A 15,886-nucleotide genomic window follows, 5' to 3' on the forward strand; every position below is an offset into this window, starting at 1 on the left:
CATATCACTCATTCATCTGCCCCTCTCACTATCCATTTACCCTGCTTTCAAGAAAAAGTAAATAGGCGATCTTCCTCTTTCTTCTCAATGGAGGATCCATCCGTTCTGATGTCTGCCGGTCCATTCTTACCCCCTAATCGCGTTCATCTAGCCTTTTTTTATGAAAGAAGAGGGGGGAGCACCTGCTTTCCTCCTGAATAATCCATAATCAATTTCACGGTGAGCCAGACAGACAGAAAACAAGTGAATGGAGAGCTGAGGGTATAAATGCATATGCCGGACCTCCTCTCTTGCGCGCTCTTTCTGGCTTCCACACATGAGCTTTCATGATCATCAGCACTTTTTGGTTGCCTAACAAGCATTTCTTGCGTGTTTTTCTGCAAGTCAAGTCTGTGACCAAGAGCTTTTAACCCTTTGAACACCATGATGTTTTTTTGCTTGGTTTTCATTCCCTTTGTTTACGGCTTACAGCAAATCACTAAATGCCTTAGCTAAGCAGGCCACATATTATATTTTCACTGTAACTTAGGCTATTAGCCCATAGGTCCACAGGTTTTCAACACACAAATGTCTGTATACGCAAAAACAGAAGATGTCAATATACTGATGGGACATTCTGAACCCTGAAGAATAAATCTATAAATGATGATTATGATGCAAGATATAAAATTACACGTTTTCTAGGCCGATTTATGAATGTTTGTCTTCAATGTCCATCATTGAAAGGGTAAGTTACACCAATTTCCTGCTGTATATGTATGGTGTTGATTAAATTAATTATATCAATTAGGAGAAGGTGAGATTTTTGGAGAAAATTACATTAGCCAACAATGGCCTATCACAGATATACTTGATATAGACGTATTGTCCAATATACGCCAATTGTTTTTTAAGTTGTATAGGCAGGATTGCATGTATATTTGATCCTTTTTCTTCATTCAAGTTTACTGTATACATGTTTTGTGCTCTTTTTTAATTTATAGTTATTTATAATTATTAAATTCCCAGTGAAGTTTACAGTTTCAGTTCCCTGATGTCATTTTATACAATAAAAGTTATTGTTAAACTGTAAAATATGACGCCTCCATTGCAGATCTTTGTCACATGTATATTATAACCACATTTGAGAGAACACTGCAAAAAATGTGCGTTTATGTATATATTCTGTATATAAATTATTATTGGCTGATATCCCAAATATTGGAATTTTTTTACTGCTCAATATCAGTATTTGTACCATTTCCCCTCTCTGTTTTATCTTTTCGCTCAATAATGAACCCTCTCTGCTTTCTCCCCTGTCAGAACAACTTAAATAAACATTTGGCATTCAGAGGAGAACTGAGAAGAGTAGAAGCCTCTCCAGGTTGGTCAGCATAAAGACTGACATAAATCCAGGCAAGAAGTATCCAAGTAGTGAGTTAAGCATGGCAGTGGTCACAAGATATCATCATCAGATTCATGTCTGCAGGTTAACTGTCACAGACGAGAAGTGAGGACGGAGGAAAGAGAGGAAAAGAGGAGTGGAGTGAACCGGTCGCTGTCATCTCCTCCCGTCCTCCCGACACGAGTACCTGTCACTTCTCCTTTTCTTTCTCCTGCAACACCATCTGTCTCTCCATCTATCTGTGTCTATGACTCTGTAAAGGTAGACTTTGTTTGCTGCAAGGCAAAGACTGGTGTTCTGTTTGAAAACAAAGGGAGTACAAGCACATTTCAACTGAATGAGGCAAGAAAAGCTGCAATTCACCCTCACTCGCTTCATTTTCCCCCCCCTCTTTTTAAACCGAGGTGATGCTCGGCTCTCGTCCCACCAATCAACTCAGCTGATGTTAGAATAGAGTTCATAGAGGGCCGCTTTACAGATTGCTGTGGTGGTGCTTCTTTATTGCAGCCCACTCTATTTGACAGATAAGGAAACAGTGAAAGGGTTGAAGATGAGGTCACATAAATAGAGTCAGGTGTGGGAGAGCAGCCAGGAAAGAAAGCAGACCGGACAAGGGAGCCTTTACAACTCTCATCACCCAAAACACACAAGACCACTAACATTCCCTTCCTCTAAAGCCTCCCCTCCCTCTCTGTCTCTTGCTCCGCCATGTCAGAAGTAATAAGAGTGCGCTGCATCGCGAGGTCTGACAAGCGGTGACTAGCTGGCGGCAGGTGGGAAGTACGGCTTGGCATATGCTTCCGCTAAACCCGCCAAATCCACACCTCATCAAAATGCAGAGGGATTTTTTTCCCCCCCCTCCCTAGTTGCTCCCCTCCAATTCCACGGCTCTGGCCTCTCTGCCCGCTAGTGACACCTGTGGACAAAAAGTGACACGGCCCTTAATATTTCATGGGCGGTGCACAGTGGGGCGCGTAATCCAAAGTGAATTCCCTCAGAGCGCTTGCATTTACATGAAATCAAGTCACTCTGCATCAGTCACATCACCTGCACTGCCCCCCAAAAGGCCCCCACCCTTCACAAATGCAGACGCACACACACACCTCCTGCAGCCAATGAGTGTGTGAGAGAGCAGGAGGGAGAGAGACAGAGGAAGGGGGGGGAGAAAAAAAAAAGAAGAGAGGCTGAATCATTCATGAGGGTTAAGGCTAACACCAGCGGAAACGAGCAAGTGTGAGCGAAAGAGAAGTTTCTCCACTTTCCTTCCTTCTGTTCTTCCTTCTTTCCGCACGGTGATAACGAAACGGATGTCGTCCGATGCGTTTGCGTGACTTTGAGAATATGTGCGCCTGTGTGTGTGTGGCTCTGCATGTTTAAAATCATGTCTAGTCGTCTTCCTCTTCATGCTGCCAAGCCAGGCGCTGAGACATCTCACCATTCAAAATGAGAATCTGCGGCGTCGCCACAATGGTCTGACCAGTTTCTCCTTGCTGCCAGCTCAAATGCTGTCAATTAGCTGACAGGGGAAAAATACATCATTTATTAATCATTCTAAAAAAACCCAAACAGAGAGCCAGAGCTCAGCATAAATAAAGCACTTAAAAGCCGCATTTGGGGAGGAAAAAAAAAGGCATTTGACAGGGTACATTCGCTAATGAGTTGTGAATTCTGACAAGTCTCCAAAAACCGGCTATCTGTCACTGAGACGATGCCCCCCTCGTCCTCCAAGCTCATCGTTGACAAAAACAAGGGAAAGGAGAATAAGTATTTCCTTCAGCAGAGACAGCAACTGGGAACATAATTATTCTCCAAAACTACACCTGCTGAGCCATTAAACTGAATTAAAATGAAAAAATATACCACATAAAATCGTAACAAATACCAAACGCCCATATATATGCCAAATCAGGTTCCCATGCCTCGTATTTACAGACAGACAGAGAGATATTGAGGGTCATCAAGTGTGGCGCAAATTAAAAGGTTTCTTAAAAAAAAGGCCAGCCCCATGTAAGGAATCAGGGTTTAACACAGAAAGGAGTGCAAGACTGAAGGACTGAAGAAGATTTAGACTGAGAATCAGCTTTAAGTCTATAAAGAATTTGAAGGAAGTCAATGGAGAAAAAAATGACCCCTGATCCTTCTGCCTCAGGCCTGTATGTGCATCCATGTATGCATTTTTGCATATGAAAGGGAGATGCTTCAGGCTGCTGAGCCCCCCAGTGACCCGAGCAAGAAAGTTTAGGTTCCCCCTGCCACAAGGGAAACGGTCACATGATCGCCCATCCATAAATACTGTGCACCATTTTGGACTCTCAGCGGCTTCTGAGTCAGCTGTTAGTTTGTGCTTTGATATCAGGTCAAGCTTTTGTCATTTTATTCAACAGACAGGATGCCAAAAAACAAATCAATCTGAGTAAATAATCAAATAATATTCTTGAGAAAAAAAAGATCACTCAGCCGTTTAACACCAGTTTCTAGCCTGAAGTTTTCATAGTAAAAGAAAAAGAAGAGAGTTGACATGCAACCAGGAGGCTGTGAGAAGCTTTTGGAGATCAGAAAATTTGACATTCATGTCTGAGTGCACATTCTCAAAGTCAGTGTCTTTTTGGTGTAGAGCTCATCTGTCGAGAGTGGCTGACATGGGTAGTTGGGACCTCTTCTAAACTTTGCAATCTATTCATAGAGCTCTCCAGAGAGATCCATGTGTGTGTATGTGTGTATTTGTGAGCAAGTTTGTATGTATGTGTCCGTTTCAACTCTTCTCGTTGTAACTCTCTCATGCAGGGATCAGACCTCTTTGCCCTTGACTGCCCCAGCCCAGTGAAATCCGTCCCAGTTGGACCACTCTGCCTGGCATTAATATTTGAGGGAAACACTCCTTTAAAAGCTCTTTCTGGTACAGAGGACAGAGGAAGTCATAATCCCCCCTACACCACAAAAATAACACACATGCTCATAAAACTGCTAATATCATGCTCACCAAAAAACCCTCCCGCTGCATTTCTGATGGGATGTACAAACAGCCAGCAAGTTTCCTTCCCTTGCGTAGAAGCTCAAGTGGATCCAACTACAACGTCTCACTAAAACTCACTATGTTCAATTTCAACATCTACTGGTTTGACTTTGAGGGATTAATATGTACAGAAGATACAATTCTATATAAAGTAATTCATTCAAAAGCAGAATAGTAAAAGTAGTAGTTTTTCTTCAATGTTTTGCTCTTATTTCTCTTAAAACCACATCATAGAGAAAACAGACTTTGTTAGCAAAATGATGGGAGCGTGTACAGAATACAGTACATATGGCAAAGAGGGAATTTAATCCAAATCAGGTGAAGCTTCTGTGAAAGGAAGCAAATTTAAAGCTGCTAATGTCTGAAAATCCCCAGCTATTTTGTGTTTGTGCATGTGTTTGTGTGTGTTTGTGTGTGTGTACCAGCTGTGTTGTTATCCTTCACATGCTGAGTGAGGAGGGGCCAGAAGTAGTGAGGCCTTATGGGTAAGTCCTGCTCCTTCAACATCTTCATCAGCTCTAAAGACAATCCTGTGGAGAAAAAAAAAAGTCATTAATTCACATCAATTACTTTTCCCCCATCACTGCAGTGATTTGGTATGATATAAAGTTAAACATCTGACGTTGGGTTAATGGCTTAATGTTGCATGTTTGTGCAAGTGGATGTATCTGTAAGTGCAAGCAAATTGAAGTGTGGGTTGTACCGGTCTTCTTGGCCTCCAGAGCACAGCACAGGGTGAACTTGAGTGGCGCACTGTGCAGATTTGCCTCCTGGAGCTCTTTGCAGTAGCCGCTGATCTTCTCCAGTGACTGTAGTGCACACACACACACACACACAGAAATCAGAAATCACAATTATACACTGAAATCAACCCTCAGCAAACACTACACACCTGTTAAAATAAATGCTAACAACCAACTGTGGACAAATTGTGTTTGTCCACAGTCCACAGAGTGTTTTCATATTGAAAGTTGACTGATGTGTGATCAATTAACTTTGAGATGCAGGCAGTGTGTGAACCTGTGTCTGTGTAATAAGATTAGGCTAGGGGAATAATGGGAAAATGTATTTTTTTTGTGTACCGTGCCCATGTTGACACAGTGTCTGAGGAAGAAACTGCCCAGGTCGGGGGAGTCAGAGTTGCCGTCATTCTGCACTGGAAAAGTCTTCAGAATGTGGAAAGCTGTATCCTCCAGGCCCTGGGTGATGAGGCTCAGACACAGGTTCATGGCATCTACAAGAATAATAAATATTCATTATGCTCAGCCTCATACAGTAACACTGTCAATAACATCATTAAACATGCAGCTGAGTAGTTGGCAGTTTAACGAATAAACTATATACTTCTTAAGCCTTTCTCTCTTTTATGAAAAGCTCATTTTAACAATCATAACCTGACAGATTAAGTGATCCATATAAAATTAATCAACAAACTATTTTAATAATGGGTTAATTGTTTTGAGTCATTCTCTGGTGATTTTTTCGTGTCTTTTGTCCTCTCTGAAAGTAAACTTAATGTCTTTGGGTTGTGGACTGTTGGACGTGATAAAACAAGAAATTTGAGTTTGTATATTGGGCTTTGGCTGAAACAATCAATTAAATTGTTTACCATTTTCTCACATTTTAAAGATACATAATCAATTAATTGAGAAAATAATGGACAGATGACTCTAAAATAAAAAAAATATTGTTAGTTGCAGCCCACATTTCATCCATACGCAAAATTAAGATTTATATTAAACCACCAAAACTTTAACTATGTTTTATTTGTTAGCTCCTGCTCAGTAAGAGTCACTTAATTTGCAGAAAGTTATCTTTAAAAAAAACACACACGGACACGCACTGTGGCACACTATAGCCTCTTTCACACATAGTCCCTGGTAAACTACTGGCATTACCGTTCAGATGCCACTTGTGAGTGTCACTATTCACTCATGAAGCTACATTCAACATATTTCCAGCTTGTGCCTTTTCGCACATGCCATGGCAATACCAGAATAGATGGGGCAAGGGACAGTCCAGCAGATGGTGTTCATGCAACACTTATGGATGCCAACTGCTCTGTGCAGCCTGAGAAGAGCTTTCCTTATTTCTGAATGTCCAGTTTTGAGGCATTCTTGAAAAAAAGGAGTTTGTTTGCAGATAAAAAAAACTTGCATTGCTTGTTAGTTATCAAATTACATTAACAAGGCAACTGTATACAAGTTGCAGATTCAAATACGTATTGTGATTGGCTAACTCCTCATGAAAGCGAAACCGCCATACCAGCATTTTCCCTGAAATATTACTAGGTCTTAAAGAAGGGAAATTGGCCGTATAGATTTGACCCATTGCAGGAAATGTTCCTGGACATGTGTGAAAGGAGATTATGAGGTATGTGCGCACATGTATACCTGGAATATAACCCCTCTCATGCCTCAAGCGCTCCACTATCTCTGGGACTTGCTGCTGGTGTCCGGCCTTAGCCAGAGTGAAGATAACCTGCATGATGTCCTTGTCCATCAGACTGCAGTCTGCACTCTCTGCTGCCTCCAGAGTCTGACACAGAGAGGAGGAGATGGAGCGAAGGAGAAGGAGGAAGTGAATGAGGCACAGAGATGGAGCAGGGTGGAAGGAAGGATGAGGAAAGGGACAAAGGGTGGTATGGAATGAAAGGGAAGTAAAGGATGAGTGGGTGGAAGGGAAATGGATAGAAAGAGATAAAGGAAGAGATGGATAAGGATGAACAAGAAAGAGAGATTACAATGAAAAAATTGCATAAATTAGATCCTTAACATAAACTAAATCCTCATATGTAAGTAAGAGATATACTAATGGTGATGTGATGCTGGAAGACTGGCATCAATAATAACACCCACATGCTCACTGTGCCTTAGATAAAATGATGATAACATGGATGCAAGCTTCTCATGATAGGATACATTATGATTCTGTATGATGGTCCCAAGAGGGAGCGTGTATAGATTGAATAGCAGTGGACCAAGAACTGACCCTTCGGGCCTCCATATCCACCTGAATGAACACACACACACACACACCTTTTTCAGACTATCCATGTCTCCCTTCTCAGCGTAGACGTTAAGCAGTGATACGTAAGTGTCAGGACCCGGTTCAATTCCCGCTCCTCGCATCACAGTCAGGATGTTCTGAGAACTGGTGATGTCGCTGCATGGTGAGACATGACAGCATGTTTAAAATTAAATTACTTAAATTAATACGACAGTATTTGAAACATTAAATAATGTGTAATCAAACACAGTCACTTAAATAGACGTAAAAAAGTAGCAGCTCTCACCCTGCACGAGCATGGCCTGTTAACAGGGAGTTGAAAACAGCTTCAGTGATGGGTAGATCTCTGCTCTTCATGAAACCCAAGATGGTGCTGGCAAAACAGAAAAGAATTTTAACGCATGCAAATAATAAAAGCATAATATGTGTCTAATTAAAAAACTGGCAATAAGTTTTGGAGCTAAAATCATCAGTGGTGGAAAAATCAAAGCAAGCAATTCATTTGAACACTTGTGCAAGTGTATTGCTCGACTGGAAGTCAGCTTTTGAGTATAATGTTGTTTTACAAGCCAGTTGTGAAAATGTAAGATGTTGGAGCTTAACAGCAGAGCATGAACATTACAAGCTGGTAAATATGCTAAACAGAAAGTATGCTCACCTGGCTCCCTCGATATCTCCATTTTGGCAATAGGCTGCGATGAGTCTCTGGTAGGTAACCTGTGCATAACAGAAAAATAAATAAATAAAAAATAGTGTACTCAAACAAAGTCTAAAATGCAGCGTTGCTTTGTTTCAAAAGTTCAGTGAAGTTAAAGACATCAAATAGATAAAAAAGCACCTTTAGTACTGGCTACAATAAAGTAATTACAATATAATGAGCAGAATATATAGTCGGTGGGTTTAAGCAAACAGACTTCTTGCCATGTTTTTTCTTAATGTACTCTGCACTGCACTACTTACTCTGTTGGGCTGAACATTAGCTGCTTCCATCTTGGCCAGGAAGTCAGTGGGTGAGAACTTGAAATCGTTCTGCAGGTAAACCTTCAGCATGGCATTGTAGTGACTGACATCGTACTGTGCACCTGGAGAGGAAAATATGCAATGTTATGATATAAAAGTTGCAGAAAGCCTGTTGTGGTGTTAATGAACCATATCATGTAACATAAGATAAAATACAAGTAGATGATGTTCTCTGTACAGTTAAAAACAATGGTTAAATACTGTGTCTTTCACCAGATCTGCTCAGCTATCAGTGACTCAGTACTTTGGGTAATCTGATGGTTATATTGCTGCTGTTGGTGTGGTCTCTTACCCAGATCCTGCAGCTTCTCCCAGACACGGTGAGCCAGCTCAGTGCGCTCCTCCAGAGGCACCTCAGGCAGCAGGGACCCGCAGCTACGCAGCAGCAGCAAGGCCTGGTTACCACTGGGATAACCTGCAAATATACAGGAGCATTGATGCAGAGAGCAAAAGAAAATAATCAGTTATTCAAACAACAAGAATCACAGAGCATATTTGTGTTAATGAGAGGGGACGACTGTCTGCCTCTGTCACACTAGACTGGGTGATGACTTAAACAGTTACAATAATGGCACAATAATGATATCTACAAGGGGATTTTTTCTACCCTTAACACATCTAAAAATGTAATATAGTCACCTGGGACTCGAGGGTCTGATGCATTATTTGCAAATAAAAAATTGCATGTGAAAATAAACTAGGAGAAGATAAGAAGGTGAGAAAATTGAGGAGGTAAGAAAACAATTTAAACTAATTGAAATGGTTTAGACAACACAGTACTAGTCAAAAGTTTGGACATGCTTTCTCATAGGGGTGAATGAAAAGGTGTGTCCAAACTTTTGACTATTAATGTAGATTGCTAATTACCTCCCTGTGGATAATCAGCACAGTCGTTACAAGACCTAGCTCATCATTTGCTTCTGATGGATGCTACCACTTGAGTGTGAAGATGCAGCCAACTTTTCCTCACCCAAAACTCGACACCATTACCAACTTTTTCTGATATCTTTTTGTCTGTCATACTGGACAAATTAAGTTGTTGCCATTCGCCCTTAAATCTGTCTTCCTGATCTTTGTGTTTACCTGTCCTGCAGATATCATGGAAGACGCGGAGCAGCAGTGTCTTGGTGATGCGACCTGTCCTCCTCACAGAGCTGTCCAGCTTTGTCAGGGCCCAATCAAACTGCTGTGCCTGCTTGGACCGCACCGCAACACTGGCCTCATCCTTCTGCTCTGTGGCGATGGCGTAGGTTCGCACACATCCCGCGGCGTTCGGCCACACACGACTGTGCAGCAGTAGACAGTGACAGTAGAGGAGTGGGGAACACAAGATGGAAAGATAGGGATGTAAAAGCAGAAATGGCTAATTCATTATATTTGAAGAGCCTGAGTGCTTCACAAGTCTAAGGCTCCTTGTAGTTTGGTCTGGTGATTTGACCTTGAATTAAAAATCCCCAACAGAGTAAACTAAAGCTTACATTCATCTTTGACATCATCTGAAGACAGTGTTTCTGTAATATTTCATTATAAAATCCTAAACATTAAATCTGACAATAACTTAATAACTTCATTAACCACAGTAGCTATAACAATGTACTGTGGATGACAGGTCTGTGGGATGGGCTTTGAGTAAAATCCACGTGTAATTTAATCTTATTCAAAAGTAGGCTCATAGACAAAGGAGAAAAGCTTCTATTTACATTATCATCATGGGCTCCCTGTATGAGATGAATTATGAAACATGGCTGAAAAGCATGTTACACAAGTTGTAATCATCACCTTATGTAAAGCAGAGGCCATGTTTACTTCACATTTCAGGCCTCAAAGCTACTTTAAAACAACTTAATGTGACACAAGACATCTCGATACATTCAAACAGTCCAGGATTACACTGGTCTAGTTAAATCCATGTGTGTCTCTGACTGTCATTGAGCTCAGCTACAGCGGTTAGCAGGCTGCATGATACCTGCACACATTTCCAGAGGCGAGACGGGAACAAGCTCCGGTCCTGGTGCCGGTGAGAGCCCCGCTGTACAGCCGACCCAGAGGCGGTCCGGTTCTTTTGGTTGCTGTGAGCTGAAGCAAGCCCGAAGGCGAGAACCTGAGTAACCGGGCTGATCTCAAGAGCGCAGACATGTTTTCTGTGTCGCAGGCATGGGAGGAAGGACATCCGTACCACGTGACAGGTCAAAGGAAACATCGCGAGTATTCGTACTGCGCTGGAGCCGGTCACGTTTTTTGTTTTACACTGTGACATCACTGCCAAAGTCAATCATATAATCTTTATTTTTAAACTTTCTGTTAAAGATGTTATATGTATTTTAATGTGAAGGCCCTAAAATGAATTAATTCATGTATTAATTGATGAATTGACCTCTATGACATGGTGCTATCCACAGACAGCAAACCACCTTTTTGGACCTCACACCACCATTATAAATATAATATCTATAGATAGGCAAGGCAAGGCAGCTTTATTTATATAGTGCATTTCATACACAGGGGGCAACTCAATGCGCTTTTCATAAAAACAAAATATTAAACAGTAAAAATTGGAAACATTAAAACATACAATTAAAAACAAGAAAATCCCAATATAGTAAAAAGAAAACAGTAAAGAAAAAGAAAAAGAGAGCAAGAAAAGAAAAAACTAGACTAAAATAGAGCATAAAATATGAGAGTTCAGCATAAAATAATGATTTGCATTAAAAGTATTAAAAGAAGAAGAATTATTAAAAGATAGATGGACAGATTATAGAATTTATTTAATTTCCTCAGAGCACCATTGTGAGGTTAGGCCATTTTTGTTTGGGCTAAAGCATGGAGATGTGACCACAGTCAATGTTCTTACTTTACTGTGTACTAACAGGAAATGGACATCGGAACATTTTATGGGTAGAATGAATGTGATCGTGCAGCTGGGGACACTCCTACAGTGAGCTTGACGAGAGTGGCAGCGAGGAAGAGTGGAAATCTCTGTCTTGAGACATAGGAGGTCAGGGGTCAGTCAGTAGAGTAACGTGTGTGTGTGTGTGTTGATAATGAGACAGAGTCTGTATATGAAGATGAAGATAAGGATGATGATGTACCAGAGGATGATGTTACACACATAGACACACAGACACACACAGGCTGACACACACTAGTAGTTTCTTTTTGTTTGCCATTTGGACAAACACCAAACAATAGGGGTGCGGGGGTTATGATGGATATATTATCAGAGCCCTCCAAGCCACCAAAAATGGGGTGAAATATTTTTTCCAGAAAAAAAAAATTCATACCTTTGATTTTCTGGTCCCTCATGATTTCACAACTCTCTAAAATCTCTTCAGAACAAAAAGAGTATATGTACAATTATTATTATTACATATTGTACATGGTCACTGTGCTATCCACGGCTGGGGGATACAATTGAAAGTTTGTCAGTGAACCTTGAGCTCATTGTCTCAGACATTTTATTCAACTTACACATTTTCATTCCATATATCTTAAACTTTGTGATCAGGCCACCAGTTTCAATATAAATTGAAGCTTAAGCAAACAGTCCACAACAAAATGATTGACCGCTTTATAATTTACCATATTCATGATTTTATATGTTTACTTTTCTTACTTCTGATAGTCTAAACCTTTAATTACAATATGTAATGCTAGAAACCATTAAATAAGAAAAGATTGATGCTCATATTTTGTGTTGGCAACTGTTTTTATTATAAGCAAAAATAATAATAATAATAATAACAACACTTTTTTTGTAGAGCTGAGCACAATGTTTGAAACAGTATATTAAGAATAAACCAGTAATGTCATTTTGGTGATTTAATTTCACATTTTGGTTCTCACATTTTCATCATCGTGAACTTTAATAAAAATGTTAAAAAAGACCATTAGCTCAACTCTTCAATCATCTTATTATTCCTTTTCCTTTTCCCCTTCTTAAAGCTCTCCTCAACTACAGTCTTTGCTTTCTCCATGCTGTTCCTTTCACTCTCCCTTTTACTGTGCTCGCTCCACAACTCGAGAGCCAGTATATGAGTCCGGTGTGCGTTGTCCAGCACCCAGGCTTGAAAGAATTCACACTTCTTGCTTGCCAGGAAGTACTTCTGCCTCTTTGCTCCCTCCTCTCCCTCCTTGGACAGGGCGGCTCTGGCTTTGGAGAGCACTGAACGGAGCTGACTCAAGGCTGCCAGGCAGTATCCCGTAGCATCCTTTCTGTCTCTGCCGGTCATGATGTGAGCCACGGCTTCCACCGCCCTGGCTGGAGCACGGGAATCTTCCTTATCTAGGTAACCTCCTGCTGAAAGTAGAGTTTCTCCACGGTGCAAGGCCTCTTGGACGGAGTTGAAAACCCTGCCTGAGTCCAGCGCCTCAGACAAAGCAAGAATCATGTCACAGACCTCAAAAATCAGTGAATCAGTGTCTCCATTATACAGACACATGGTGAAAGAGTAGCCAAAAAGTGTGTTAACCAAACCATAGCATACCAAGGGAGACGGATTTGCACACAAGGAACTTAATTTGGGAATTTTTGCAGAAATCGGAGGCACACTGGAAACTGAGCTTCCCTCATCTTTGCTGGTTTTCTTTCTATTCCCGTCTTTACTTTTCCCCACTTTTTTCGCAGATTTGCTCCGATTCCCGACTTCATCACCAACCTCCTGTGCAGCTGTAGTTGTTGAGTCACCTTTCTCCAGTTTGCTCACCTCCTCCTCGAGCACCTCCACCAACGCTCTCCCTCCATCATCGTGTTCCTCCCACCACGGCTTCCACAGGTCGACCAGCCGGCCAAGAGCTCCACCCCTCACTAGACCCATAAACGTCTCTTTCTCCTTGCCGTCGAGAAGTCCCCACAGCTCTTCTTCTGAGAGTTTGTCAATATCCAGCCCCGAGAGCCGGTCAGCCAAGTCCAGCTCCTCCTCTTCAGCACCCTCATCTTCCACATCTACATCTTCTTCCTGTCCTCCTCCGATCTCTTCAAGTTTTCTCAAAATAGCCTCAATCTCCGTCTCACTCTCTTCTCCAGACTGTTGAAGCTCTGCTAATCTGGACAGGAGCTCCACAGCCTGCACTCTCTCCTCCATTTCTCCTTCTCCTTCTCCTTCCTCTGTGTCGTCTTGCATGACACCCGCATCTCTCAACACACTCTCCATCCCCCCGTCTGTCCTCTCTGCCTTTTGTCTGAGTCCTAAAAGAATCTCCTGCATTTTCTTTCTCCCCTCAGCCTCCGTTTTCCCCATATCCTTCAGCTCCTGCAGGACTGACTCTTTGTAAAACTCTTCGGAGCACGCAGAGTGAGCTGGGCTCCGGTAGCAAGCCAAGCCACAGTAATGCAGGTTGCACCGAGGACAGGTGTAGCAGGACTGTTTAGTTTCACACAGCATGCAGACTGCACTCCTCTTGGTGTTTCCCCCCTCATCATCATCTGGAGCCTGCTCCTCTTTAGTCTTGGCTGGGCTGAGAAACTCCTCTCGTCCAGCAGAAGCAGCTCCTCTGGCAGGGAGCAGGATACCGTCTCTGGTGACAGTGTCCGGCTCTGTGTCCGTCCACTCCTCCTTTGGACCAATATCTGTCAACAGACTCCTCACAGACGGAGGAAGTCTGCGTTTGATTAATGGATTCATTAGCGGCTGAAATGGATGAAACCACGACGTCGTAGCAAAGACAGAGATAGTTTTGTGGTTTCAAGGTAACCTAAAGCCAACAGAAATAAAATACATGTTAGCAGGATGTCTGTAGTCTGTAGTTATACTAATATAATGGAGCACATGTGACAATTTGAGGTGCCAACGTCACGTAAACGTAGGTACAACGTGAGTGTGTGTTTTAACGTCGTCTCGAAACATTCAATATAAAAATAAAACATGTATTTCATTTTAATAACTTACAGAATAAACTGGACTTACTTTCAAGCATTTGCATCTGCAGCAACGTTTTCACGTTTGTTGTGAAGGCGCCATGTCGCCGTTTGATGACGTTGGGTGACGTAACGCTGTAGTTTTTGTTTTTTTACAGCATCAGACTGGATGGCATAATAATAACAACAACAACAATAATAGTATTAATGATAATAATATTAATAATAATAATAGTAATAATGATAACAATAATAATAGTAATAATGATGGTGATAATAATAATAATAACAATAATCATAATGATAAACTGTATAGCACTTTTTGCTGTGTGCTATAAAACCTAAGGATGGGAGTACATAAGTATTTGCAGCAAAATGAACTTTAAGCAGTGTTTCCCACAGAATTTTAGAGACTATAGTGGTTGTACCTCAGTCTCTTTTCTAGACTCGAATGCATCATTCTGGTGCACTCAGAGAGCAAAATTAAGATGTTATATCTATTTTTTTTAAATAAAAACAATTTAGTGCTTTAGTAATTTCACTAGTGGTTGTAGAGGTATGAATGGTGATGGCACAGCAAAAAGGTCACACCCACAAAGCATTAGAAATAAATTTTACCAGCTCTAAATGTTCCATTTCATCAAAAAAGACTAATGGCCATATTTCAACTCTGAAAAAAAGAAAGCAGAAGTGATTATGCAAGCTCAACTAGTTCATTACTTAAGAACATAAAAGTACTGTCAGACTTTTGACCTTTTCAATATTTTTCTACATTGTTTCAAGTTTGCGTTGTGTTTCTTCAAGTACCTAAACTACAAATTAGCAGCACATTTAGACTATGGTGGGACGCCACACTTTATATAATTAATGAAAAATGTTGCTTAAAGTATTTAAGTAAAAGTGGTTCCCAACCTAGGGGTAGGCCCCTTTAAAGGGTTACCTGATTAATATGAGAGGTTGTGAAATGATTAATGGGAGATGAAAGAAGACAAAACAAAGTTCTGAAACACAAATCTGTATTCAGTTGGATTTTTTTTGTTTTTTTGTTGTTTTTTTGGCTTTTTCTAACATTTGATCATTTGAACATTTATTGAAATTAAACCATGTGAGAAGTTTAGAGGGAAAAATCACTATTTGGTGGAGCTGTTAACAACTCATAGACATCTGAAATGTGACCCCTACTACACACTGCTTTTGGTAAGACGTCAAAAGACAAAAAGGTTGGAAACCACTGGTTTCATCTTTAACAATGTGTTGTATTTTAGAAGCTTGTTATATTATCCGTTGTGTCAAATCTTTATCTGAAAAGTAACTAAAGCTGTTCCTTTAGGAAAACTGCTGCTACTAGGAAAACTGCTAGACTACTACTACAACTACCCATAATAATAATAACAATGATAACAATAATAATGTTTTTAAAAGTATTTAGATACATATTCTGTAACAAAACATTCAACAGAGGCCAAATAAGAAAACGCATCTTATTGACAAAATAATCTAACCTCAATAAAAAAGGCAGCTATTCTTGAGCTTTCAGTCATATCACATTATCTTCATTAGAAGATGGAGTTTATCCAGTTTTCATGGAAAAGCAACTGTTAATGTT

At 40.8% G+C, this 15,886-nt stretch overlaps 2 protein-coding genes across 2 annotated transcripts in view; both read right to left on the bottom strand.

The window, feature by feature from the left end:
* The window catches only part of lrpprc (leucine-rich pentatricopeptide repeat containing), a 61,315-nt gene extending 50,753 nt beyond the window's left edge, over positions 1-10,562 (bottom strand). The window contains exons 1-11 of the mRNA XM_062430910.1: positions 10,393-10,562; positions 9,510-9,712; positions 8,719-8,841; positions 8,367-8,488; positions 8,065-8,123; positions 7,693-7,779; positions 7,436-7,562; positions 6,791-6,935; positions 5,480-5,631; positions 5,101-5,206; positions 4,820-4,927 (exon numbers count right to left, since the gene is read on the bottom strand). Of these exons, the coding sequence (XP_062286894.1) occupies positions 4,820-4,927; positions 5,101-5,206; positions 5,480-5,631; positions 6,791-6,935; positions 7,436-7,562; positions 7,693-7,779; positions 8,065-8,123; positions 8,367-8,488; positions 8,719-8,841; positions 9,510-9,712; positions 10,393-10,562 (1,402 nt within the window). The remainder of the gene's footprint in view (positions 1-4,819; positions 4,928-5,100; positions 5,207-5,479; positions 5,632-6,790; positions 6,936-7,435; positions 7,563-7,692; positions 7,780-8,064; positions 8,124-8,366; positions 8,489-8,718; positions 8,842-9,509; positions 9,713-10,392) is intronic.
* A 1,580-nt stretch (positions 10,563-12,142) lies between these two features.
* znhit2 (zinc finger, HIT-type containing 2) lies at positions 12,143-14,381 on the bottom strand. The gene is made up of 2 exons (XM_062430712.1): positions 14,330-14,381; positions 12,143-14,117 (listed from the first exon to the last, which is right to left on the bottom strand). The coding sequence occupies exon 2, from the start codon at positions 14,045-14,047 to the stop codon at positions 12,314-12,316; it is 1,734 nt and encodes a 577-aa protein (XP_062286696.1). The 5' UTR covers positions 14,048-14,117; positions 14,330-14,381; the 3' UTR covers positions 12,143-12,313.
* Positions 14,382-15,886: the final 1,505 nt, after the last annotated feature.

This window comes from Scomber scombrus, chromosome 12 (genome assembly GCF_963691925.1).
Source record: "Scomber scombrus chromosome 12, fScoSco1.1, whole genome shotgun sequence".
NCBI classification, from domain to species: Eukaryota; Metazoa; Chordata; class Actinopteri; order Scombriformes; family Scombridae; genus Scomber; species Scomber scombrus.